Source organism: Chelonoidis abingdonii, chromosome 1 (genome assembly GCF_003597395.2).
Source record: "Chelonoidis abingdonii isolate Lonesome George chromosome 1, CheloAbing_2.0, whole genome shotgun sequence".
NCBI classification, from domain to species: Eukaryota; Metazoa; Chordata; order Testudines; family Testudinidae; genus Chelonoidis; species Chelonoidis abingdonii.
In genome coordinates, this window is record NC_133769.1 from 165,139,834 (window position 1) to 165,167,389 (window position 27,556).

The 27,556-nt window shown below is 42.1% G+C and overlaps 1 protein-coding gene across 1 annotated transcript in view; it reads left to right on the forward strand.

Annotated features, from left to right (window-relative positions):
• Positions 1-25,988, forward strand: part of ST3GAL6 (ST3 beta-galactoside alpha-2,3-sialyltransferase 6) — a 77,081-nt gene extending 51,093 nt beyond the window's left edge. The window contains exons 6-11 of the mRNA XM_032804633.2: positions 16-79; positions 8,629-8,724; positions 12,227-12,413; positions 13,891-14,028; positions 18,629-18,781; positions 23,080-25,988. Of these exons, the coding sequence (XP_032660524.1) occupies positions 16-79; positions 8,629-8,724; positions 12,227-12,413; positions 13,891-14,028; positions 18,629-18,781; positions 23,080-23,160 (719 nt within the window). The 3' untranslated portion in view covers positions 23,161-25,988. The remainder of the gene's footprint in view (positions 1-15; positions 80-8,628; positions 8,725-12,226; positions 12,414-13,890; positions 14,029-18,628; positions 18,782-23,079) is intronic.
• The last annotated feature ends 1,568 nt before the right edge of the window (positions 25,989-27,556 follow it).

The window sequence follows — 27,556 nt, forward strand, 5'->3', positions numbered from 1 at the left end:
ATATTTGCTTTACAGAGAGTTATTTTCGCCTCGCCCTTTCAAGACTGCATAACTGTGGACTATTCAATGAAGATAATGGGTGAGGTTTTTTATTTTTGTGACTGTTCTTGTGTTTTAAAATGTAACGGTCAGTCAGAAAATGAGATCAGTGGAGTTATTCTGGATTTACAGTAGTTTGACTGAGATCAGAATCCAACCCACTGTATTTTAAAAATATATAGAGAGTGGTCCCAATGTATAATTAAGCCCAGTTTTAAATTCAGGTAGGATCAGCATTCAATAATTATTTTCTTGTAGATGAACTTAGAATCTTGATTTTGTTCTGAAGAGGGTTGAATGCTTTAGGGGGTTGCTAATTGGATATGGGCCCTTTGCCCTTAAAGTCTTATTGACCTTAGGGAATTGTAGTTACTCCTGAAGCCCACATTATGACTTTTCTATTGAAAAGTCTATGAGTCTAGGCCAGACTAAGAAGATTTTAGTGCCAGTTCAGAAGGCATGGTTGAGGTGGGTTTTCAACAGATCACCAACAGTGGCCACGTCTATACTGGGGAAATTTACAAAAATAAAATAAAATAATCCAGTAGTTCTAATACAGATTCAGCTTCATTATTATGTGCCTAGACTCTTCCCTTGTGTTGAGCCACAAAAGACGGTCTCTGGCAATCCAGTGATTGATAGGGAATGGGGATGGAATGGAACTCTATGGATTGCTCATTGACTGCCTTGTATTAGGTTTTGGCTTTTGAAGTCTTCTGGGTGGACACCACGTTGTCTGGACTTTGATTTCTTAGTAGGATCGCATATTTTCAAACTAGCTAACCACACCCAATCACCAAGCAACATACACATCATTGTACCCTATGCACCAAATGAGGTGTATTTACATATTTCTGGTTAAGGTGGAAAATACTACATAAATTTTGATACAAAGAATATTAATGCTTATTGTACTTTACTCTTTTATTTATGTCTCTCTTGTCCTCAAAGAAATCAAGCTATAAATTACTGCTCTGTAACAGAATACCAAGGGCATATTTTAAACATACTACTTGGATTCTGTATATTGTAACTTAAGAAACTGGGGGTTAAGCCCAAGCTTTAGCTTATTTTAGGCCCCTGTTTTAAAGATAGGAAAATGGTCATTTTCACTATTGTACGAATTTTTTTCCCAGGGAGCTCTCAATTTAAAAAAACCCTCCTGTTCTCACTTACAGGTGGTCTGACAACAGGCAGTCTCAGGGAGGTGAGGATCAAGGGCCAGATTTGTAAAATATGTAGGCAGCTAAGGGTGCCTGTTCCCACTAGCTTCCTATCTGCATCTTTAGGCACTGATGTACTTAAAAACAACAACAACAACAAAAAAAACCCGGCCCCTAGTGACCAGTGCAGAAGCTGTTCATAGAGTAGAGGAGTGCCAGCTATTTAATGTTAGAACACTTTGCACATTGAAAGAATACGCTGTTGCTCAGTGACATCTTGAAGGAAGCAAACCCACAGATGTTGGTTCAGAAGACCATTATATTCAGTAGTGACTACCGTCAAGAGTCTTCTAGACATTTTGATAGCAGAGCAAAACCAGGTAGCAAAATTAAATTTAGCAATTCTCACTATAGATCAAAAAAAATACAACGGTTGCTTATCCCTTTAATGCTGTTGTCCACTCAAAATTTGGAGTGTGTGTGTGTGTATAATGTTTAGAGGATTTTTTAATTTTTGTTGCAGAATTATACATTAGTAGTAAAAACAATCAGTAATGTGGTTACTTAACAGGCAGTAGTTTAAATAAACCTAAATGTGATGACTAGGTGCTGCATATTTTATTTTAACTTATCTAATTTGTGCAGTATGTACAGAGCATGAATCACTATAGTATCTAAGACAGGGGATGGCAAACTACGGTCCACAGGCTGCATATGGCCCACCAGCCATTTAAATCTGGCCCTTGAGTTCCCGCTGGGGAGCAGGGTCTGGGGCTTGCCCCGTTCCGGTGCTCCACCCAGGGAGCAGGGTCAGGGGCCCCTCCGCACAGCTCCTGGAAGCAGCAGCATGGCCCCCCCTCTGGCTGCTACACATAGGGGCAGCCAGGGGGCTCTGTTCACTGCCCCTGCCCCAAGTGCTGCCCTCACAGCTCCAATTGGCCAGGAACTGTGGATAAAGGGAGCTGTAAGGGGAGTGCCTGCGGACAGGGTAGCATGCAGAGCCACCTGGCCGTGCCTCCATGTAGGAGCCAGAGTGGGGACATGCTGCTGCTTCCAGAAGCTGCTTGAGGTAAGCGCTGCCTGGAGCTTGCACCCCTGACCTCCTCCTGCTTCCTATCCCCCTGCCTCAGCCTGATCCCCCCCCCACTCATCCACCTTCTGAACCCCTTGGTTCTAGGCTGGAGCCCCCTCCACCCCAAACCCCTCATCCCCAGCCCTACTCAAAAGCCCGCACCTCTAGCCGGAGCCCTCACCCCCTCCTGCACCCCGAACCCCAATTTCCATACCCAGATGTGTAGAACAGCAATTAAGTAATTAAACAATTTAGTATTACTGCAATTTAGCCTTGCTTACTCAAAATATACAGTGATCTGTCCAGTAAGATTTCTCATTCTGGTTCAGACATTATGTTTGTACAAAGTGGACCATGGCCATGAAGACATGTACCTCAGATCTGTATAAAAATAAGCAAATTATATGGGATACCAGTAAAACGGTCCACAGTGAACAGGGAAGGGACATGTTGCTGTTGTTTTTTATAGTGATGCAGTTTTGAAATCCAAAAACCTTACTCTGCCTCTGTACAGAAGAGGTGAGACAAGAGTCAAGGCTATGTCCCTCAGGCCTAGCCAAAGTGTTATAATTAAGGCTAAGATTTAGTCATGGGTATTTTTAGTAAAAGTCATGGACAGATCATGGGTAATAAACAAAAATTCATGGCCTGTGACATGCCCTTTCTCAAATGAGTAGTCCTATTGAAATCAATGGAATTACTGACTTGAGTAAGGGTTTGCGGGTCTGAGCCATAGCTTTGAAAGGCTGCATTGCATGTACTTTCAAGCATACCAGTTCCTTATATGGGATACTTATATCCGTGATCCTTGTTCTCTCATCATAAACTCTTATTCAAATCCTGGCTTCTTTTAACAATAAAAGTAGCTACTATAAATGTATTATGCAATAATGAGTAAGCAGAACATTTCTTTTCCACCCATCCCTTGCCAAATAGCCTCAAAGAAAATCATATAAACTTCTTCACAACCTCCTGTTTAGGGAGGTTAAGATTATTTTTTTGCAGTGAAATAGTGGAATGAGTCTTCCATCTATTTTGAATCCCATGCTTAGGAAGGAACTCTCCCACAGTAATTTTGAACTTGAAAGGCTTTGCTTTCATTTAAAAATTATTCTTTTAACACTGGAAAATGCGAGAAGAGGCACTTTGCAATAAATTAAATATTTAAACTAAAATTAAGCTTTTATAACTTCAAATTAAGAGGCTCCCCAGCATGGTAAATCCAAGATGGTGCGGGTGTGTGTGTGTGTGTGTGTGTGTGTGTGTGTAGAAAGTAGACTTTGCTGGACACGCGGGTAACCCAGATATTAATATAACAGAGCAGTGGTCGTTTAGATTTCTGGTCTTTATGTGGACCTCCAACTGTATTAGACACCATTATTTATCGCCTTTTCCCAGCACCACCTTTTTAAATACAAGTAGATAGACAGTACTTGAGGTTCAATTTACAGCAGTTATGGTTAACTCACAGCACACTTACTGCCAATTAACTGTTAAGTGTGCTTGCTAAAGTGTCGTAGGAATAACAAGCTATTAAAAATGGCATGTTTGATACCTGGAGCATGGTTTTAGCAGCCAATCTGTTTCCATGTCTGCACTGGAAGAAGTTGTCCTTTAATCAAAGTTTCTCTGATCGAAGTCTAGTCCTGTTACAGATGTCTCCAGTAGTCTCTGCTACATACCCAAGGCTCCTATGAAACAGAATAAGACCAAGAACAAAACATATCTGCTATAAAGCAACAACTATATTTTGTGTAATTTTAAATCATTTCTATCATTTCTCAAAAGTAGACTGTGATCAGATGCTACTGCACATGTTAGACAAGGAGGATAAAAATAATGTAGAAATAATTAGCATATGCTAGACCTTCAGCTGGATTTAGCTTATTCAAGCACCTTAGTATAGGCAGAGCTGAAAAACTAGTCTTCATGATTTGGTTGATGATAGTTGTTGGACTCTGAACTACTGTATTCAACACCAAGTGTAATCAATCCACAAGTGACTTAGGCCACGTCTACACTACGAGATGATTTCGAATTAGCTAAAACCGGTTTTATAAAACAGATATTATAAATTCGATTTCACGCGGCCACACTAGGCACAGTAGTTCGGCATTGTGCGTCCATGTTCTGAGGATAGCGTCGATTTCTGAAGCGTTGCATTGTGGGTAGCTATTCCGTAGCTATCCCATAGTTCCCGCAGTCTCCCCCGCCCCTTGGAATTCTGGGTTGAATCATTGTCACGGGTGGTTCTGGGTAAATGTCGTCAGTCATTCCTTCTCCGGAAAACAACAGCTGACAATCCTTTCGCGCCGTTTTTCCTGGATTGCCCTGGCAGATGCCATAGCATGGCAACCATGGAGCCTGTTCAGCATTTTTTTTTCCGGCACAGTATGTGTACTGGATGCTGCGGACAGAGGCGATACTCCAGCACTACACAGCAGCATTCATTTGCTTTTGCATGATAGCAGAGAGGTTACCAGTCATTCTGTACCGTCTACTGCCGGAGTAAACTGGCAATGAGATGACGGTTATCTCTCCCCCTCTGTACTGTCTACTGATATCATGAGTGCCCCTGGCTGAGATCGGCCGGCGGCCGCAAAAGCAAAATTGGGAATGACTCCCCGAGTCAATCCCTCCTTATGGTTTCTAAAATAGTCAGTCCTGGCCTAGAATAAGAGGCAAGTGTACTAGAGGACCAGTGTATCAGAGCACAGCTGCTCTGTGTCAGTATTCACAGGGGGTGCCCCTGCAACAACCCACCCGTTGCTTCCCTCCTCTCAACCTTCCTGGCTACCGTGGCAGTGTCCCCCCCATTTGTGTCATGAAGTTATAAAGAATGCAGGAATAAGAAACAGAGACTTGTTAGTGAGATAAAATGAGGGGGAGGCAGCCTCCCGGGGCTATGACAGTCCAGGTAGTACAGATTCTTTTCTTTACACAAGAAAGGGAGGGGGCTGATTGAAGCTCAGCCCCAGTTGCTATGATGAAGACGGTTATAGCGTTCTGTCCTATCTACTGGGAGTGACCAAGAATCATTCCTGTTTCTTACCAGGGCGCCCCATATTCAGTTAAAAAGCATTGGAGCACTCAGGGGCTCATGAGGACAGTTACCAGTCCTATTGCACCGTCTACCACCGGGAAGGGGAGAGGAGCGGATACGGCTCTTCACTGCTGCAGCATCGCGTCTACCAGCAGCATTCAGTACACATAGGGTGACATTGAAAGAAGTCAAGAAATGATTGCTTTCCCTTTTCTTTCACGTGGTGGAGGGGGGGGAGGGAAGAACTGAGGAGCTATTCCCTGAACCTTGCCAGACACTGTGTTTGAACCTACAGACATTGGGAGCTCACCAAGAATGCAAATACTTTTCAGAGACTGCTGTGGACTGTGGGATAGCTGGAGTCCTCAGTACCCCCTCCCCTCCTCCATGAGCGTCCATTTGATTCTTTGGCTTTCCGTTACACTTGTCATGCAGCACTGTGTAGCCTGGAGATTTTTTTCAAACGCTTTGGCATTTCGTCTTCTGTAACGGAGCTTCTAATACAACAGATTTGTCTCCCGCATAGAAGCGATCAGATCCAGTATCTCCCGTACGGTCCATGCTGGAGCTCTTTTTGGATTTGGGACTGCATCGCCACCCGTGCTGATCAGAACTCCACACTGGGCAAACAGGAAATGTAATTCAAAAGTTCGTGGGGCTTTTCCTGTTTACCTGCCCGCTGCATCCGAGTTCAGATTGCTGTCCAGAGCGGTCAGTGGTGCACTGTGGTATACCGCCCGGAGGCCAATAACGTCAATTTCCGTCCACACAAACCCTAATGGGGCTGGCATGTGTATTTTATCAAGCTATAAATCTCACTGAATTTTCAGTTAATTGAATACTGTTTAACCAGTTGTATTAGGACTATGGATTAAGGTCGTAACTGCACCGTGAGGAGAAAAAAATAGAATGAAGAGGCTAAGAGCAAATACTCTAACTCTAACTCTACCAGAATACAGGCTCTGATCCTGAACTGGGCCCAACCTGTGCTCAGTGCAGCTTGAGAGAAAAGGTGCAAAGCCAACTATTCCTTCACACAACCCTGGGGCTGTCCAGCTACCTACAGATTCCACAGTGCAAAGAAGAGCAACTTCTGTCCCGAGGGGCCATTTCAGCAGCCAGGCATTGCTGAGGTGAAGGAATGCCCTGGCCATGGCCCCTAAACCAAAGATTGGGAAAGGGGTGGCATGGAAGTTACTGGGGTAGCTCTATACCACTTGGAGATTCCTCTATAGTGGATGAATCATTTATCAGCTGGTTAACCTAGCTTTAAGGACACTTTGTATCATCAGAGCAGCACAAAGCAGCCTTAAAGGATGAGAGAGTGATGTCTGTAGTTTTTATACCTTCACACCAAACAACCAGAAAGAATAAAAACAACAACAACAACAAAATGGGGGTGAAGGGAGTGGGGGAGAGAAACAGTGGAGAAATCCACACCTGTGAGCTAAAGATCTGTTCATAAGTGGTGATTAGTCCATCACATTGGCAAAAATCTATGGGGCCAGATTCTCAGCTGTGCTGACTTTGGAATCTGAACAGCAGTAGAACGTATAGCTCTAATCATGCAAATAACAGACATTGACTACTATTTATAGTGCTGAAGCAGGGGCCAACTGTCAGCCTCTGGGTCCCCCAGAACATCAGCGCCCCAAGAGCAGCTAAGATCTAGTCAGGAGTATTTCTAGTAAAACTCATGGGCATGTCACAGGCCATGAATTTTTGTTTATTGCCCTTGATCTGTCCGTGACTTTTACCTAAAATACCCCTGGCTAAATCTTAGCCATAATTATAACACTTTGGCTAGGCCCGAGGGACATAGCATTGGCTCTTGTCTCACCTCTTCTGTACAGAGGCAGATTAAGGTTTTGGGGGACCCCGCCTCATCCCTTCTGCCTCGTCCCCATTCCGCCCCTTCTGCCTGCGGGCCCACCCATAGCCCCACCCCTTTCTGCCCCTTTCCCTGGGGTGCCCCTGTTCCACCCAGGGTCTTCCTCATTCTGCTCCCCCACTGCAGCCCCACAAATCCTTTTGCTCCTTTCTGCCCCCACCCCACTCTGGCCCCAAGATCAGAGAAGCTTTGTCCCCGTGCCATGGCCTGGGGCCTCAGCAGGGAGTGAGAGCTCCCCCAGTCCCAGGGCTGCAGCTGGGGTCTGAGTGCTTGGGCTCCCCTCCCCCCGCTACAACCAGTGTTTCTGTGGGGAGCAGGGTCAGGCACTGGGGCTTCCCCTGCTGCCCCGTGGCTTCTGCTGCAGAGCAGGTATGGTGGTTGCTGGGTGGGGGGCTTCCCCCGTTCCATGGCTGCTGCTGTAGAGCAGGGTCGGTGCATGAGGACTTCCCGACCCCGGCAGCCAGGGCTCTGGGCTTCTGCTGCCCCGTGGCAGATTTTTTCCAGGCCCCCCCAGGTGACTAGGGCCCCTGGGCACAGGCCCTGTCAGTCCAGTGGCTAATCCGCCACTGCTTCTGTAAGCTTTATTTTTCAGAATTGTCTTTGGGTCTGATTCCATCACCCTTGCTTATGTCAAGTACTACTTTACTAAATCAGTAGTTCCATTGAAAGAAACGGGACTGCTTTATATATTGAAGTACTACTCGATAGTCTAAATTACAGAACCTTAGGCCACGTCTAGACTACGCGCCGTATTGGCGCATTAAAATCGATTGCTCGGGGATATATCGATCCCTGAGCGTGCTTATATCGATTCCAGAACTCCACCAACCCCAACGGAGTTCCGGAATCGACATGGCGAGCCACGGACATCGATCCCGCGCGGTGAGGACGGGTGAGTAAATCGATTTTAGATATTCGACTTCAGCTACGTTATTCACGTAGCTGAAATTGCGTATCTAAAATCGATTTTACCCCGTAGTGTAGACCAGCCCTTAGTCATGTTGAGTAGTACATTAACTTGTCGCACAGTCATAAAACCAACTCCAAGGAGTGCCCTTTGTAGAGTGCTTTGCTGTTTAGTAATTAAATATGATCTGTAAATGCTAGGTGTTATGAAACAATGACTTATTTATCTGGCAGTGACAGTTTCAGAAATAACTCAGTCTGGGTTGGGAATGTTATAATGTCAGTGTTTGACTTCAAATGTTGCTCGGATACCCACTTTACCACATCAAACCAAATCAAATCCAAACAATGGTAACTAAAGATAAAATCCCACTCTAAGCCATATTCTGATGGTCTTGGTTTCTGTGCTACCCTTGAAGCCAACTGTTCATAAGACAGGTACAACTTAAAGGAAAACATAATGAATTTGATATGTTTGATGAGCATGCATATTAAAGGTCTGTTTGTTCAACAGTGTGATCTGTAGAAGGTGTGTTGTTGTTGGTAATGGAGGAGTACTTCGAAACAAGACACTAGGGGAGAAAATTGACTCGTATGATGTGGTAATAAGGTAAGTTGTATCTCTTCTTATATAACAAAGTTTTTTGAGCAGCTTTGGAGTTCAGCTGTTGTAGGTTAATCTGTTTAACAATAAAATTCCATTCAATCCTGGATATTCCTGACTGCTTAAAGCAATGTGTAAAACAATAAATTGTGTGATATTGTATTCTATATAATTAACAGATAACACTGAGTGATGGTTAAGGTTGCACCATCTCACCCATCCATATCTTGGAAAACAGGGAAATAACAGATACTTTTTCTTTTATCTAACATTTCTTGCCACCTTCATTTTGCTGTTGACAGCTCTCTCCAAAGGACATTCACTTACATCTCCACTGCATGTAGAAAATTAATATGTACCCCAACTTTATTCAACAAGCTGTCCACAGCAGCACTTAGGTCAGTGTAACTTATGTCACTTGTGTGTGTGGCTTATTCACACTCCTGAGCAATGTAAGTTATACTGACGTAAGTGGTAGTGTAGACAAAGTCTCGCATTCAATTTGTGATCCACTACATCCCCCTGATCATTTTCAGTAGTGCTGCCACCTACCCAGTTATTCCCCAATCTCCTAAATGCTTGCAACCCCTCCCAGCTTGGTGTCTTTCACAGATTTTATATGCATATTCTCCACTCCAGTATCTGTGATGCTGGATACATCATAGAACTATAGGATTAGAAGAGACTGCAAGGGTCATCCAGTCTAATGCAAGATTTATTGTGTCTAAACCATCCAAGACCAATCATAATTTAGTTTATGTACTAATACTTCCAATTCTTCCTGTTTATTCCCCATACATCTTGTATTGCTGTATCAACTTCGAAGATTTTGAGCAGATTCCCCCACTTATTTTCCTCTTGTTGCTTCTATGACACTATTGCAATTTTCCATGTCTCTGCCCCTCCCAACATTTACCTGCTGGTAAGGTTGCCCTTTTTTACCTGTGGGGTTTTGTCACCTGCCCCCTTTGAACCTAGCGTAAAGCCCTCCTCACTAGGGTGGTAAGTCAGTGCATAAAGATACTCTTCCCCTTCCTGATGTCCTGTAGTGGGGTAGTAAGCCCTCTGTTGTATACACTGAATCTTCCTAAAGCCTCTGTTGTATGGAGATAACTGTCCTAATAGCTTTTGTCTTCATTAACGTGTCAGCACTACTCCTGTGTCTGCGTTCTACTTTAGGTCATTAGTAACAATATTGGCTTTGAGTAGTAACATTGTATAATTTGTTACATCTAATATCCTGGAACCAACACAACTGCAACAACACAGCAAACAATATTCAAGCTGTAACATTTAAACCTTATATAACTCTTTATACCAAATATGTTGTAACTCTTAAACAAACTTTATTTCAGTCTTCTCCTGGCAAAGAATTGCATTCTTAGTTTAATAGCTGAGAGTGATATAGTGATTTTAAAAAGGGATCCCAAGAAAATGTCAGGCACTAGAAAAATTTTAATCATATGGCACCCTAGCATGACTTTAACTGTAGTGGTACTACCACCAAACTTCTTATTATAATATTGATATACTGTTTAAAATGTATATTGTGGTGTAAATTAAAACAGTGCTTTACAAATAGAAGACATGCTCATTCACTCTTAGAACTTACAATCTAATAGCATTAGTTTGCACACAGTGCTTTCTACAGCCAGTAGTCAATTTCTTTAGAGTAAATGGGACCAGTCACGGTAGTATGCATTATTCTGGGTAGCAAATGTTTGCAAGGCCAGGCCCTGAGAGAGATGAGACAAGACACATGAAAATTCAGGGAAAGGAAAATTATTGGGGAGAAGGAAAGATAGCAGAATCTTTGGAAGAAGTAGCTTTGAAGGAGGATTTTGGAGAAGGGGGTAGAGGACTTGATGGACATGACGTGGTAGCGTTGTAGGTATTGCGAACAAGATAATAGAAAGTGCAAAGCTTAGTGCAGAAAGAGCCAAAAGGAGCAGTGAGGGAAGAGGATTGGGAAGAACAAAGGGAGAGAGTTGGTAGTATAAACAAAATAGCACCACAATGAATCGAACTTTCTCCTCAAATAAATCTAATTTTTTAAGTTGTGTGACAAGGGTATCTAGCTGATCTATGGTGTCTTTTTAAGTTCATGAAGACTCTTTAAAATCAACATGTATGTACAGTAATCATTAATATTACAGTACACAATTATTTTTTCAGGCCCCCTCTCCTTCTGGAGTCAGAAATGAACTCACTTATTACCATGGACCTGTTCCACAAATACTGGAGCCATCTGTAACAAATAGCATTTTCCATAGTTTCTTTTCTTCTTTTAGGTATTATTCATTTCCAGGCTCCTGCCCTGAGGAGTCTGCAGCCTAACTCAGACAAATATGATACACAGTGTAATGTTTTAGACAAAGTGACAGAGATGGTGGTGGGGGAGATCACCTTCTTGAGATTTTGTGAAAGCAGTGGATTTTAAGGAGGACTGGGAGAGTTCTTGGCATGTGAGGATGGCAAATTGTTCCAAAGAGTACAAGAGAGCCACAAAGTAAAGGATCTGCGAAGGTGATTTATACCACTACTACCATCACTAGTCAGCTTGTTTAACTCTTCAGGGCAGAACAGAGTCCCCAATATCTTGGCTCTTCCATTTTCTTTAATTCAGTATCTTTCAGAGGAGCAGTCACTCAGCATGTACAAATATCAATAAAAAAGTAGAAACTATATATATGCCCCACACAGGTTAAATTAAAACTAGGTAAATGATGGACTTAATCTGAACCCTAATCCTGTTGAGATACAGAAGAGAATTAATTCTGTCCATTTCTCCAACACTTAGAGAGTTGCATTGTCTTCTCTGGAACCTGGACCTTACAGCAATTAATCAGTAGCTGTCCGCGCCAGGTCTTCCCTGGGGTGTCTTCACCTCATTTGAGGATCTATACAAGTATAGAACACACTGTCTCCAATTCTCCATTTCCAAGCTGTGTTTCCAGCAGTTACCACCAGCCAGCAACTTCCCCATCCGTAAGTATACATATATTTACCCTGGGGAATTGCCATGGTGACCATCCTCTTGTCTGCACTAGGATGGTTTAGCTTTGTAGTGACTGGCTGTATCACATTTGTTACTTTCCCATCTTGGCTATCAATTACTAAACAAATGAAACAAGAAAACAAAGGGCCTAGCTTCCTCCATCATGATTTAGGAGAAAATTACTACTGAGTTAAACTGAACTAGATAATATAAAGTTTACAATAGTGTTCCAATTTATGGGCCAAGTCAGAGGGAATTTTGCTTTAGTAGGACTGCATGGTTGGGAATATTGTCATTTATTCTGAACCTTCTTGACTAAATTTCCTTACAAGTTTGAAGACCCTGGGCTAAATTGTCAATGCAGGATCTACTGTATAACTGCACATCTTCCAATTAACATTATTAATAAAATTCATGCTGCTAAATTCTTGTGCTATTTGCCCTGCAGAGCCCATTAAAATGGATTTATGGTGATCCTCTTCGTGTATATATTTTTTCCCTTGCCTACAGAATGAATAATGGTCCCGTCAGAGGGTACGAAGAGGATGTTGGGAGGAGGACAACTTTCCGACTTTTTTATCCAGAGTCTATTTTTTCAGATCCAATTCACTATGATCCTGATACTATTGTAGTTCTTCTCGTCTTCAAACCACATGACTTAAGGTGGCTCTGGAGCATATTGAATGGTCATAAAATAGTAAGTTTATTTGTTTATTATATTTAGTTAGTTAGTTTGGATTCAAAATGTCTTGGCTTTGTTCACTTTGGCTGAGTGTCTGCATCGACCGCTTTGTACTAATCTTCGAAATAAAGGGCAGTAATAAACTAAACAACATCTTGTGTATAATCTGGAACTGTACATTTACATGAGCTTGCTTATATCAGAACAGCTCATGTTATGTTCCTACAATTTAGCTGAAGACAAGAAAAACTTCAGAAAATATTCTGGGTCAAAGTCTCAACTGGTGTCAATCAGTATAATTGAAATGCATGGAACTACCGCAGTTCACACCAGCTGAGGATATTACCCTCTGTTTTGAAACCATTCTACCCTTGTCATATAGTTTTATGATGCCCTCCACCCTCCCGGCCCCAATTTCTTCCTCCACAGTTTTATATTTCTAGGAATATATGCATGGAAACAGGATTTTATTTTTTTAAGTATTCATCTCCAGTTGTTCTCTGTTCCCCCACCTAAATGAGAATTCTTTTGATCCACACTGGATCATGGAATGGGAGCACAATTGATTTATATGGCAGATGGAAAAGGAGAATTTTTTATAGGACGTGGCATTTTAAAAATTGAGTCTCAAGTGATGGACATTAGACTTGTTTCTGCTCGACCTTACTCTGGAATCACTGGGTTTCTGAGGAAGGTAGACTGGATGACCGTAATGGCCTCTTCTAACCTTAAAATTTATTAAATTTCAGTGGAATTACTCCTGATTCATATACCAGTTCAAGTGAGATCAGAATCAGTTACTCCATTTTCAAAGTGAGCAATAAGCACAGTACCTGCCAACATTCTCAAAACAAACATCAGTAGATCCTGAATTTGCATAAATGTGTGTACCTTGCATCATTTAAAATAAATCTGCGTAGTCTATGGGGAAAACGCTATAAGGTAGAGTGGGAAACTCTGTAAGCAGCAGAAGGAACTAAAGCCAAAATGAATCCCCTGTCCATGCAAATGAGCAAGCAAAGTACAGAAAATACGACTGATCAGCCAAATTGCCTCAAAGTCGTATAGGCTGAATTCTGCCTTCACATACATAGGTGAAAGTGCTGGTGACTTCAGGGGGAGATGCCTCCAAGTATCCAAAGGTATTATTGGGCCCAGTGTTTTTCTAACTATCGTATGCTGTGCCAGAGATATTTAGGACTGTGTAATATTTTCTTTCTGGCAAACTTGTGTATGGGTTTTCGTAACATGGTCATAAAAATGCACTGCTGGTAGATATTTCATATACAAGAAACTCCATTCTTCTATATCCTCAGTGACATTTTGAGAAATGTAAAACATCAAAGTCTCTATTGTAATTTTTTTTTTTTTTTTTTTTTTTAAATCGTGTGTGGCTTCTCCTCTCTGCTCACTCCAAATGCGTGATGTGTGAGTTAGACAAAAGCAAAATCAACTAATCCTAAAAGTAAAACAATATATTTGACTATTGCAGAACACTAATGGTTTCTGGAAGAAACCGGCCTTGAAAATGATCTATAAAGTTAACCAAATCAGGATACTCAATCCTATCATTATCAGAAAAACAGCGCATGAATGGCTTCAGTTCCCAACAAAGTTTTCCAGAAAAGAAGTAGGTATATTTTTGTTGTTGTTGTTTCAATTATTTCCAAACAGATGATATAAATGATCACAATCATCTGTTTATTGTAATTATCTATGTTGAAAAACCTCTTTCATATTTGCGCTCGTATTATTTTATTCTTTTGTTGAAATTTTCAATAGACAAAACCGCACCATGGCCTTGTTTAGTCATTGACTCTGAAGCACATCTGTATGTCTTTAAGTGTGTAGCACCTCCTATGCGTGTTTTGTAGTTTTAACACGAGTTAACTGGTTGAGATGAGCCCTACAGCTTAAGCTAACACACATCAATAATACATCTTTTATCCTAGTGTGGATATGGCTTCTGTGTCTAGGTAGATTCGTGTAGCATATATTTACAGAGGAAAAGAATGCATAGTAGTATGTGTAGGGAGAGGGGCTATAAAGACTTCGTCATAATGGGTTTGGGCTGGCTGAATTAGCCACTGGAATGAGATGGGCAATATTCAGTCTTGGAAAAATAGTAGTTTTAAGGTCTAATGGCTCATAACTAGAATGGAAAGCTTTATATCCCTGACTTCTTTCCTTGCCTTCCAAAAGGACATAGCCCTCACTTCAGCCCTGGAAAGTTCATAGACATTGCATCACAACCATACAGCATTTCCATGGATGGAAAAACTAGATAGGTAATTTCTGCAAAATTAGTAAAATGTATTGGTTTTATTTTTCCTCTCTCCCCTCAGTGAGATCCACGATACTAAGGTTTGAGTGCTGGAGGAATATGAAAAATGATGCCAATGTGGTTTTTATTTTAAACTGCCTGAAATATTCCTAAAATATTTTGGTTTGTAAAATGTTCAGCATAAACAGAATACTTAATGGTGGAGTGTGTTATAAAGGGTTTAGTGGCACTTGCTTAGGTTGAGGTGTATTTATCAACTGAGCAACAGGGGCATCCTCAGTTTAACCTGTATAGCATCTGCCCCAGAGAGTCTTTCTGTGTTTAATACGTTGAAGTGTATGTGACATCTTACCTGATCCTTCAGAGATTCCAAAAAATCACCATCGCCCAACATGTGGGTCACACTGCTGTGGTATTGAGTAAAGAACGATAAGAGAGGCAGAGGATAGTTTTCTCAGTGGTGCCGTTAAGACCGGGCACTGGCATAGAAGTCTGAGGAGTCACAAACCCAGGAAAAAGAAAGACGTTTTTAGCCAGGGAAGTAGATACAGAACCCAGATTCATGGTTTTGTTGTTCAAACATTGTTATTAATGATGAAATATATTCGTAATTTATAACAAGGCCCTCTGAATTTGGGGGCTCTCATTCCTTAGTGGGCTCCTGCATACATTCTATCCTCTTCCAAGAGCCTCTCAGCATTCTAGTGGAAGGAGTGCCATCAAGTGGTAGCTTTGCAAATTGGGGCAGAGCATTGCGATTGACTTAACCTCTTATTTTTATATAAAAATAATTTTAATTGATAGAACATTCTTTAGAAAAACTAACAGAAATGTAGGTTTTAACCTGTAAATCTTCTTTGTGTAGGCAAGATTGATCGTAGACTGCACAGGCCTTTGTAGCACTAAGTAAATAAGCTTCATCTGCCATATCATTAAAGAGCAGCTGACATCCCATGGGAATCTTTCCCAAGTATCCTGTCTAGAATAAATACCACATTTGTCTGATTTGACCTTCCTAATAGTTCTTGCTAAGCATATTTGATTTCCATGAAAGAAAATTTATCTATTCCTGCTGCTTTTTCTCTTACATTAACTCAAAACTTGCATCTGCTAGCTCAGCTGGGTGCCTTGTAAAGGACTGTACTGTCACAAAGGTGTTTATGGCTTCAAATGGGAGATAAAGCAACCAGAGCAGAGGAGAATCTAATGACCCTCTCAAGCCCCATAGATGTCCTGATTTTATAGGAACAGTCCTGATATTTGGGGCTTTGTCTTATGTAGGCATCTATTACCCCACACCCCTTGTCCTGATTTTTCACACTGGCTATCTGGTCATCCTACCCACAGAAAGCCCCATGGCTTTGTAAACTCCATGTTATGAAATGTTCTCCCCTTAAAGGTGGCCATAGGGGACAGAAACAACAGCTGGGACACCTGTGAAGCCATGCTGTCAGTGAGCCAGATGGAGACTTGTGATCTTGGTATTGGTATAGAGGCAGAGAGCCACTCCAAGAAGGGGCAGTCTCACATGACTCCCAGAGGGCAGCATTGGTTCTGGGGACCAACTTGTTTTCTGTTCCATGGGAGGAGGGCGGTAAAAGTGTAAACACCCCCATGTTTCATCCCTGAGAGAGTGATCCAAGGAAAATTCTTTGAGGAGTTACTCATGGAGTCTTGCATCCACCAGGCCCTCTCCCGCAGGTACATCTGTGGGAAGGAGCAGTCCAGGTCATCGTTTTTAAGATTTTCAATCCCTTTTTTTCTGAATATACATGTTGAACAATAATGTTTCTTTTCCATCCAGTTTTGATCTTTTCCATTATGCCAACGTTGCTTTCCCTCTTTTTGTTCATATTCCAGCACAATGTCATATACTTCTGTGTTTATTAGCATTGCCCACAACATGAACAGAGTTCTAGAAGCTGCAATTATAAAACCATATGTGCTCCCCTGTACGGCTGCCTTGTAAGCAGCAATGCTAAAATATTACCAGGTCATTCATAAGCCATGCCTATTCCTGTTAAATGTCTGGATCTCAGATTAGACTATGCTAAAAGGGGTCTAGAGTCCTGTGGCACTGTATAGACTAACAGACGTATTGGAGCATGAGCTTTCGTGGGTGAATACCCACTTGGTCGGATGCATGTCAGTATGAAGTGGGTATTCACCCATGAAAGCTCATGCTCCAATACGGCTGTTAGTCTATAAGGTGCCACAGGATTCTTTGCTGCTTTTACGGATCCAGACTAACATGGTTACCCCTCTGATACTTGAAAAGGGGTCTGGAATCTGGAGAGAATTTTCTTAACAGCTGATGACAGTTTTTTTATATTTGGTCAAATTCTGAGCCTGACCAGATCGGTATTTAATTGACAAAACTTTAGCTCAGCAAAATCCACAGAAATAGTTTTACTTGTTGGAGGGTTGTCTTTTTTTACAGCTAAATATTACTGGTTGTTGTGCTGCTCTGAAACTGTTGGGAGATGACAGTTTATTTTATAAGTTTAACTCATTTTGTGTGCATTTGGTGGTCATGACAGTCAAAGACAGAGTCAGGTAAAATATAGTCAAGTTCTATATAAGATTCTCCATACGTCTATCAATTCACTTCATTTCTGATTTACAACATACCTACCATGCCTGTCTTGGATCTCTCCAGAACAAACATTGTGACCATCACACTAAAGAGTATGGGAAATTTAAGATGTGAATGGCAGAGAGATTTGAGTCTTCCCACTAAACTCATGATCTAAATGCCCAGAGGCAGAAAGTTATTTTGTTTATTTGCAGGACTATGAGACAACCACTCTGTGTATTGTAAATTAATATTATTTTCAGAGTATACTGTAACTTGATAAAGTTCCACGTAGATAATGATTCTGTTCTCTGATTCTGATTTCCACTTACAGAAGAACTGAATATTAAAGCCCTTATGGAGCATGTTTACTCTTACATGGCATTTTTATGATAAACCTATCAAACTTTTTGTGGCAATGTTCTACAAATGTAAAGTGTTATAAAGTAAGACTTCTTCACTCCTCTGAACCAAATGTTTAGGAAATCAGAATATCTCAATATGATGTGCTAATGAAAAATATTTTTGGCCCTATCTATATGAGCTTAAGGCCTCTCTTCCAGTCCTCAGAACCCAGTTTCATAGAAATAAGGAATGGAAAAGATCCATCTATCCATTATGTTGTCCAGTCCCTCTCCCTGCCTATGCAGGATTGATCCAGCACCTCCTCCTGCATCCCAACCTCCTGCCCCAGGCTTAGCCCAGAGCCCCCTCCCACACTGCGAACCCCCCAGCCCAGAGCCCACGCCCCCTTGTGAACCCCAACCTCCTACCTCAGCCTGGTGAAAGGGACTGAGGGTGGGGGAGAGTGAGCAACGAAGAGAGTGGAGGGTGGAGTGAGCAGGGCAGGGCTTTGGGGAAGGGTTGGGGTAGATCCTGGGTTGCCCTTAAATTCAAAAAGTGATCTTGGGCGTAAAAAGGTTGGAGACCGCTGCAATAAATCATCAGATAGATCCAGCAGTAACAACGAATTGAATATTCAAATAGTCTTTCTCTGCTCTGGTAATACATTTTTATTGGCTCTTCAGAATTAAAAACTGGACACTGCTCATAATTATCTTTAATGTACAAAGTGATATTTTGGCTTGTATGGTGTGGATATATTTTGCTGGGTCTACTTTTAGAGGAGGGACATTTTTGGATATAAACAAGTTCATCACTCTTGACTATTTTTCTTCAAGAAGAAATATTTTTTTCTTTCTTTCTGAAATTTCCAGTTCTGAAAAAGCTCAGAGCTACTTTTAGCAATGTTGCCAACTTTTTAGTATTGCAGAGTCATTAGTGGGTTTTATGTTGTTGTTAAAACCCCCACTCTTGAGTTTGTCTCCTTATATCAAGATGACAATTATATTTGTTTATTTGTGCTTTTAGAAACCCCAACATCCTACAACAGGGCTAATTGCCATCACACTGGCATTTCACATATGCAATGAAGTTCACCTGGCAGGCTTTAAGTACAACTTCACTGACCGAAACGGTTCTTTGCACTATTATGGCAATGAGACCATGTCTGAGATGATTGAGGTAATGTACTATTTTCTTTTATGGGAAATGCTTAGAGAAAAATAGTGTTGTGCTAACAAGTTGGGAGACACAGTGATCTGAAAGAATGAACATGGTTTAGGAGTCAGAAAGTCTTGAGTTCTATTCCTGGCTTTAGTACTGATTGGCTTTTTGGTGTTAGGCAAATCACTATCCTGCCTCAGTTTCCCTTTCTGTAAAATGGGTGGAGCTGCTCAGAAATTTTCCAATGGAATGTTTTTCTGTTGGAAAATGCCAGTTCATCAAAACTGACACATTCTGCAGAAATATAGGGCTGGGAGGGACCTTGAGCGGTCACCTCGTCCATCTTCCCACACTGACCCAGGACTAAGTAAACCTGCCTAGACCATCCTGGGTAGGTGTTTCTCTAACCTGTTCTTAAAAACCTCCAATGGTGAGGATTCCACAACTTCCCTTGGTAACATATTGCACTGCTTAATGACCTTTATGATTAGAACATTCTTCCAAAGTCTAATCTAAATCTCCCTTGCTGCAGATTAAGCCCATTACTTCTCCATGTCGCAGGAAGGTAGATAAGAACAGTTGATCTCCATCCTCTTTATAACAGCCCCTAATGCATTTAAAGACTGTTAGGTCCCCCTCAGTCGTCTTTTCTCAAGACTAAACGTGCCTGTTTTTTTTTTTTTAACCTTTCCTCATAGGTCAGGTTTTCTAAACTTTGTATCATTTTTGTTGCTCTCCTCTAGACTCATTCCAGTTTGTCCACATCTTTCGTAAAGTGTAGCATCCTGAATTGGACACAGTACTTCAGTGGGGATCTCACAAGTGCAGAATAGAGTGGGACAGTTATCTCAGGTCTTCCATATAATGTTCCTGTTAATACACTCCTGAACAATATTCACCATTTTCACAACTGCATCACATTGTTGACTCATATCCAGGGTGCAACCAGAATGACTCCTGGCTCACATCAACTTGTGATCCGCTGTAACCCCCAGATCCTTTTCAGCAGTACTATCACCTAGCCAGTTATTCCCCATTTTGTAGTTGTGCATTTGATTTTGTTTTCCTAAGTTTAGTACTGTGCCCTTGTCTTTATGAGATTTCATCTTGTTGATTTCAGACCAATTCCCCAGTTTGTCAAAGTTGTTTTGAATTCTAATCCTGTTCTCTAAAGTACTTGCAACCCCTCCCAGCTTGGTGTCATCTACTCATTTTATAACCACATTTTCCATTCCACTATCCAACTCATTAATGAAAACATTGAATGGAACCAAGACCGACCCCGGCGAGACCCTACTATATTGATACACCCTCCCAGTTTGACAGCGAACCATTGATAACTATTCTTTGAGGACGGTCTTTCAACCAGTTGTACATCCACATTATAGTAGATGTCATCTAGATCACATTTCCCTAGTTTACTTATGGAAATGTCATGTGGGACTCTGTCAAAGCCTTACCAAAATCAAGATATATCACATCATAAGAATTGCCATACTGGATCAGAACAAAGGTCCATCTAGCCCAGTATCCTGTCTTCTGACAGTGACCAATGCCAGGTGCTTCAGAGGGAGTTGACTGCTTCCCCCATGCAGTATTCCAGAAACCATGTCAAAGAAGAAAATTAGACTTCAACAAATCTTCCAATGGAAGAGAGGCAGATTTCAAAACTTTCCTGCCAGGCAGGTTTCTGTCATAAGGAACCAAGGAGCAAAGAGCAGAGCTGGCCTTGATCTGCTGGGGGGTTTTCTGCTTCTTCCTGCCCTCTTGAAGAAATTATTTGGGCCAGCAGCTACTTTCCTCTACACCAGAGGTGGGCAAACTACAGCCTGCAGGCCACATTCAGCCCATGGGCCCTCCTGCATGGCCCCTGAGCTCCTGCCCCAGGAGGCTCGCCCCTGGCCCCTCCCCCATTGTTTCCTCTCCCCTCCAGCCTCAGCACGCCACGCTGCAGGCGCAATGCTCTGGGCGGCTGGGCAGCGCAGCTGCAGAGCCCAGCCTGACCCGGTGCTCTGTGCTGTGCGGTGGCGCGGCCGTAGCACCCCAGCCACCGGTGCTCCAGGCAGCGCGGTAAGGGGGCAGGGAGCAGGTGGGGTTGAGTAGAGGGCAGGGGAGTTTGGGGTGGTGGTCAGGGCAGGGCTGCCCGGGGGGGTGGCAAGTGGGGCAATTTGCCCTAGGGCCCCCATGAAAGTTTTTCGGGGCCCCTGAAGCTGGGTTCTTCACTCGCTCCGGGGGGCCTGTAAAACTCTCACAGCACCCAGGCCCCCGGAGCTTCTTCCGCTCTGGGTCTTTGGCGGCAATTCAGAGGCGGGGGGGGTCCTTCCGCCCCAGGACCCGCTGCTGAAGTGCCCCGAAGACCCGCAGCAGGGGGTCCTTCTGCCTCGGGACCCGCCGCCAAAGTGCCGGGTCTTTGGCGGCAATTCAGCGGCAGGGCCCCCCCGAATCCTCTGGGCAGCCCTTGTTCAGGGGGCAGGGGTGTGGACAGGGGTCAGGGCAGTCAGAGGGTGGGGAATTGGGGGGGTTGAATGGGTGCAAGGGTCCTGGGGGGCAGTCAGGAAGGAGCAGGGGGTTGGATTGTGCAGCGGGGAGAAGTCATGGGCAGGGGTTCCGGGAGGCAGTCAAAAATAAGAGGAAGGGTTGCATGGGGCAGTGGGGGGCAGTCAGGGGTGGGGGTTCCAGGGGACAGTCGGGGACAGGGATGCTTGGGGTGGGGGGGGTGGTGGGGCGAGTCCCGGAGGGGGGCTGTCAGGAGGTGAAAAGCACGGGGGGGATAGGGGGCAGGGGGCAGGCCACACCTTGCTGTTTGGGGAGGCAGAGCCTCCCCTAACTGGCCCTCCATACAATTTCCGAAACCCGATGCGGCCCTCAGGCCAAAAAGTTTGCCCACCCCTGCTCTACACTCTGCCCTATCTGAAATTTTCTGTTTGCTCCTGAGGAGACAGGGAGAGCTCTGCTTAACAGGGGCAGTGTTAGCTGCTGCTGTACAAGAGGCAGGGAATGAGGAAAAACAGATGGCCAATCAGTTGAGAATTTCCCTAGGTGGTTTTTTTTCCCACAGACACACAGAAGAGTCAGAAAATCCCTAGTCTGTCTCCATAGGATTTGGCAGGTTTGTGTAGGGCCTGATCCAAAACACATTGAAGTCAGTGAAAAGACTTCCATTTATTTCAGAAGGCTTTGGATTGGGGCCGAGGAAGAGGAGATGGATTGGAATTTGGAGGGAGGGGCTGTTTTTGATGTATTGGCTAGAGACTGACTGACAGGACACAGACCTGCCAAACATTCCTATGTTCACAGTTAATGAAATCAGATGGAGCTTTAAAAATAAATTCTTTTCCGATTCTTTATGTAGAAAGAAGTTTTCTAAATGTTTATATTTCATATAAGCATGATGTGGAATCCTGGAAGTTAGTGATGGAAGAGGCCTCTGAGGTCACACCCAGTCCATCTCTCTGCCACTGATAGATTATTCCCTGCAGTAGAGTTTCCTTCTAATATGGGTCTAGTCTGGTTTTGATTTCCACCACTTCCCTGGAGAGGTTATTCCTCAGCCTTTAGATATATGCACGCTGTACGCTTCTTTCAGTGGCTGTAGAATACATACACAGGTTGCACCCCAGCAAGGGTATACGTAGCAGTGTAGCCAGTGAAGGACAGTTTAGGCAGGTACACCTCTACCCCGATAGAACACTGTCCTCGGGAGCCAAAAAATCGTCCCATGTTATAGGTGAAACCGCGTTATATTGAACTTGCTTTGATCTGCCGGAGTGCACCCCCTCACCCCACCCCCTCCGAGCACTGCTTTACCGTATTATATCCAAATTCATGTTATATTGGGTCGCGTTATATCAGGGTAGAGGTGTATAGTGTGGACACACCTGAGTACATGCCATACATAGCTCTCTACTCGCCCAAGCCGGGTCTCCCTATCTACACTGCTATTTTTTAGCAATGTAGTGTCCTGCTGCTTGGGCCTTTTACTGTCATAGGTAAAGACTCCCCCAGTGGGGAAAGGCTCTGGCAGGGGGAGTACTTTCCCTGCTGCCTCCCCCTGCCAGAGCCTTTCACTGACATGTAGCTATGCGCTGCAGTGTGGACATAGCCTGCTTTTCACTGCAGCATGTAGCTACGTGAACGCTATATGCTGTCACCAGTAGTGTGCAGAGTAGGCATTGCCTATAAGTGTATGAGTCCTTTCCACAAAAGATTCTGGCTATAGTATTGTCTAGGTAACCCATTTGATTCATGGAAAAGAGTGTACCTTTGTTGCTTGCAGTAACAGTTTCATTTTGTCTTGTTTTTCCACCCCTCTTTAGAATGGATACCACAACATCATTGCTGAGCAAAAGTTTTTGAAGTCACTTATAGATAAGCAGTTTGTGGTCAGCTTGACATGAGACTGAATAGACAATGGAAGAATGATCACTATTTTCAACAAGATAGATTTTATTTTTTGTACTGTATTTTTATTTTTTAAATGCCATATCTGTTAAAGAAATATTTAAAAGAAGCACAGATGCCTCATAAAGGGGGTGGTAGTGGAGTTCCACTGTCTAGGACTGATGATGATTATCGCCATCTCCTGGCACACAACTAGAGTGAACTGATTTCTGTGAATCTATTTAATTATGAAAAAATACAACCTTCAGCTAAAAAATATCAGGGATATATAAAAATATGATGCACACCATTTATTTAACAATAAGAAAATTTTTCAGCAACTGATTTCTTTTCCGTATCTTCCTTTCCTGTTGCCCAGAGACTTGGAAGGCTATGAGATAATTGATTAAGGGATACAAAGTCTTTCACCTCTCTGTTCTGGTTTGAAAACAATTTGGGATAAGTGCACCTGCAAATCGTTACTATCTGAAGGGTGTCTAGTAGCTGTACAGTATATAAAGTGCATTTTAATCTCAGTCCACCTGGGCAGATGTCTATATCATAGAAAATCACCTTCATAATTCATGCAGGCTAGTGTTTTCTTGTTGTCTGTCTCAACAAACCAGCTCCAGACTAAACTGCCCATGGACTCCTGGATGTAGCATGTGTACACCTGGGGTGGAGACCCACTGGTATAACAGTGTGGGGAAGTCTGGATTGATCCTGTTCCTGCTGTATCTAATTTATGGATGCATTTGTTCTCAGTGCTGTCAGTCTGATTTATTTCACAAGCCCCTGAATTCATTTTTCAGAGGGAAGCACAATCTCCTTTAAACTGTGGAATTATAGAAGAGTTTTAAATATTTGAGTTGTCTTGGCACCATTGTGCAGTATTGACCACTTTAAGATGGATTCGCAACGAGAACTCCCCAGTGAATATGAACTAGAATCTTGAGTTTGTAAATTAAAATTCCTTTTAAACAAAATGTCTTTGATGCATAGATTTCCCTCCCCTCCCCAAACATACATACTCTGGAGGCCTTGACACTTCTTATTCTCCCAAAGATGAAGATGTATTTTCCAAAACAACACAGTTCCCCTCAGCACAGTTCCCCTCACCATAACAGGTAACTGTGAAGGGTTTCAAGGGCACCAGCAGATCATTACATGTACCAATTATCTTCTATATTATGAGCAAGGGAGCATCTGAGACACACACTGACCAATTCTGGGAGTTACAATTTTGTTTTTATCTGGCAATTCCTTTGTCTTCCTTTCCTTTTCTTTTTTCCTGTTCTCTTGAGTTTTAGGCAGAGTGTGTGGGGAGGGGGTGGGGGGGTGCGTGTATGAGAGAGAGAGAGAGGGTAACAGTTTCAAAAGCACCTAAATGATTTAGGAGACTAAACCCTATTTTCAAAAGTGATTTAGGTACTTTGGAGCCTAAATCCAAACTCCTAAGTGCCTGAGTCATTCTGAAAACGGGGCCTAGACTTCTAAGTCACTTAGGGTCTTTTGAATTTTTGTACTCAGGATCTTTAATTATAAGATATTTCATGGGATGGTCATATATTGTGAATCAGTTGTCTCCGAGATGTCCATGGTAGCTCTAAGTGAAATCTGCTTGAGAATGTTGCCAGGAGCTGTGAAGGTCTAAGTGGCAAAATAAAATTCCATTCTAATCATCCTATAAGGTACATTAGTCATGAAAGGTATGTTTTAAAACTCTGTGGTCAATTGATCAATCTTCTAGGAATTAGAAAATCACAAAGAAGTATGCTTCAAAAGAATTTTGAAAGTGGATAAAATAATCCAATATTCCACAGCAATAAATATTAACTTGAACAGAGATTAATCTAACAAACTGGGACCACAGGATTGCGTTCTTCAGAAATGAGGGCATAAAGCAAAAGACTGAATCTTGCTATAGAGTATTGACCACAATTTCCTAGCATCATAAAAGTAAAAGTAAACAAATACCTGGTTTAGCTTAGAGTGAAGTGGTCAAAGATTTTCTTTTACCCATTTTCTATTTCTGTATGTCAGAATTGTTACAAGTATTAAAAAAAAAAAAAAAAATTGATTCTCACCCTTTCTTTTTTTTATTTTCTTTTTTAGCTGCTTGGTTCTAATGAGTGCTATAATTTTTTTTTTTTGTTTTGTTTTTTTACCCCTGATGGTCTCAGATTAAGCTTGTTGGATTAGTCAGGCTTAGGCTCTCGTGAGGCCACATCATACTATATTTTGTAAGGACATGATGACTTTGAGTAATTCCAGATGTCTTTAGAAGGTGATATTGAGGCTCTTGCTCTGTTCATCATGTTTCCACTATTTTCCTCATCTCCACACTTTCTGTCAGCTGCAATAGTCCATTTGCTTTAAGGCCCCAGTCAAAACACCACTGAAGTCAATGAGTCTTCAGTGGCCTTTGGGGAAGATTCTTAAAGCAATGGACTGAGCTTGCTCTGTTGTGAAAGTTGTCTTAACTTCTTTAACTGTAACAATTAAGGGCAATTCTGAGATGTAACTAAAAGGCAAGTTATATATTAATGCACTAAGGATGAATCTATGAGTGTTTAATGCACATCTGTAGATTACATTTCAAATGAAAATATATTATTCCTATTTTGGAATGACAAGAAAGGTTTAATAATTAATATGTGATGTGTCTTGTTATGTACACATTAGTATACTTATCTTTTTTTCAAATACTCCTAAAGGGCATCTTTAAATATTTTCTTAACCTAAAACATAGGAGCAGGGGTATTGTTTGTGTTTAAATAAAGTGTATAATTTTAAGAATATGAAAAATCAATGTTTTTCTGGTTTCAGTAAATATTTGATTTCATTTGCTGTTTGGCTTGATTTTTAATGTGCCTTTTAATACAAACTTTATTTTGACAGTCATTGGCTGTTAATAGGTGTGTTTAGTGGAGTTTTGAATATTGTCAGGATTATTTTCCATATATAAATCAGTTTTAAGGATACTGCCCTCTTCAGGCACATTTTAGCAAATTACAGTGCTAGACCTCATTACAGCACTATATAAATGATGTATAGTAGATCTATCATTGATGTTCAGTTGACACATTTAATTTAACGAAAGAGATGTCAAGTTTCTATGGTGGTGAATAGAGAAAGGGGGAGGGAAAGTGCCATCCGTGTTACTTTAACATGAGCTGTAGCATAGTGCAAAAATTATACATTCTATCAGAACTGGCAGCTTTTGCTTTCTCAAAATTGAAGGGCAGGGCAAAATCACTCTTTTTTGGGAAGAATGACACTTTTTGCAAATTAGGTTTCAACTACTCTATGCTGAGCAAAAGCAAAATCTTGTCACGGTTGGTGATGGTAAATTGTCAAAGAAAAAATTCTCTTAGAGGCAATGTTTTCATGGGTTTTTAATCTTCATGAGTAGTGTCTGGGAGCTCAATAGGAAGAGCTTGAGGAAAGAGGAAGCTCACGAAAGACTTCAAAGGAAAAGCAGAGAGAGAAATACTAAAGAACATATTGTTTAATGCTTCAGTACTGTTCGTTTTTTCTCACTTTTCCCCCATGAATTTGAGTTTGGAAAAGAAAGTCCTTTCTTCAGTTTGTGGTTTTAGGGATTCTGAGTGTGACTCTGATCAAAAAGAAGAAGAAAAAAATCCACCATGAATGAATATGCAGATCCATTCATTTTTGTTCTGATGTTTTGTGCTAGATTGTGACATTACATTTTTCCATTAGTAAGAGGCTGCCCTGCCCCAAGAGCACATGAGGGGATCGTCTGTGAGAATTAAAATTTGTTCTCTGGTCTCTGTCTGAGCAATCAAGGAACCAGGGATCTACTACTGGTCCATTTCAGTATCAGATTGTTTCCCACTCCATGCCAGTTTGGTGAGTAAATTTCTGTGTTCTACAATGGCAGATCTGGGAACAGAATTCAGATCGCCTGACTCCCAATCTGATGGCCCATCCTCAACAGCATGCTGTGTAGCCCACAGTATATTTATGGCTATTGTAGGTTCAAGGCTTAAAAGGAGACTGTCACTAAATGCCCACCCGGAATGATGGGGATCATACTTAAGCTTGTGTCTCTCAAGGCACATCCCCTCTCTTCCTATGCTTCACCCTTTTCTCAATCTGTGTTTTCAAGCAAGGTACATAGTTCTCCACACCAACCAGTAGTATGCTTAAACTCTCTCTCTCAGCCTCCACAACACACTGCTGTGCATCAAGCAAGGCCATGCGGGATTAAGGCCTATGTGGGAATGCCAGTGCTGTTTTCTCAGTGATATTTGCATATTAACACATTCAGGATTCTAGAGGCACCATCTATTGGTAAATGTTCTGCGATTACATTGGTTTCTTTGTAATATGGATTGATAGCAAGCTCGGCAAAAAAAAAAAATGTCCTTTGTAGATCATCATTCA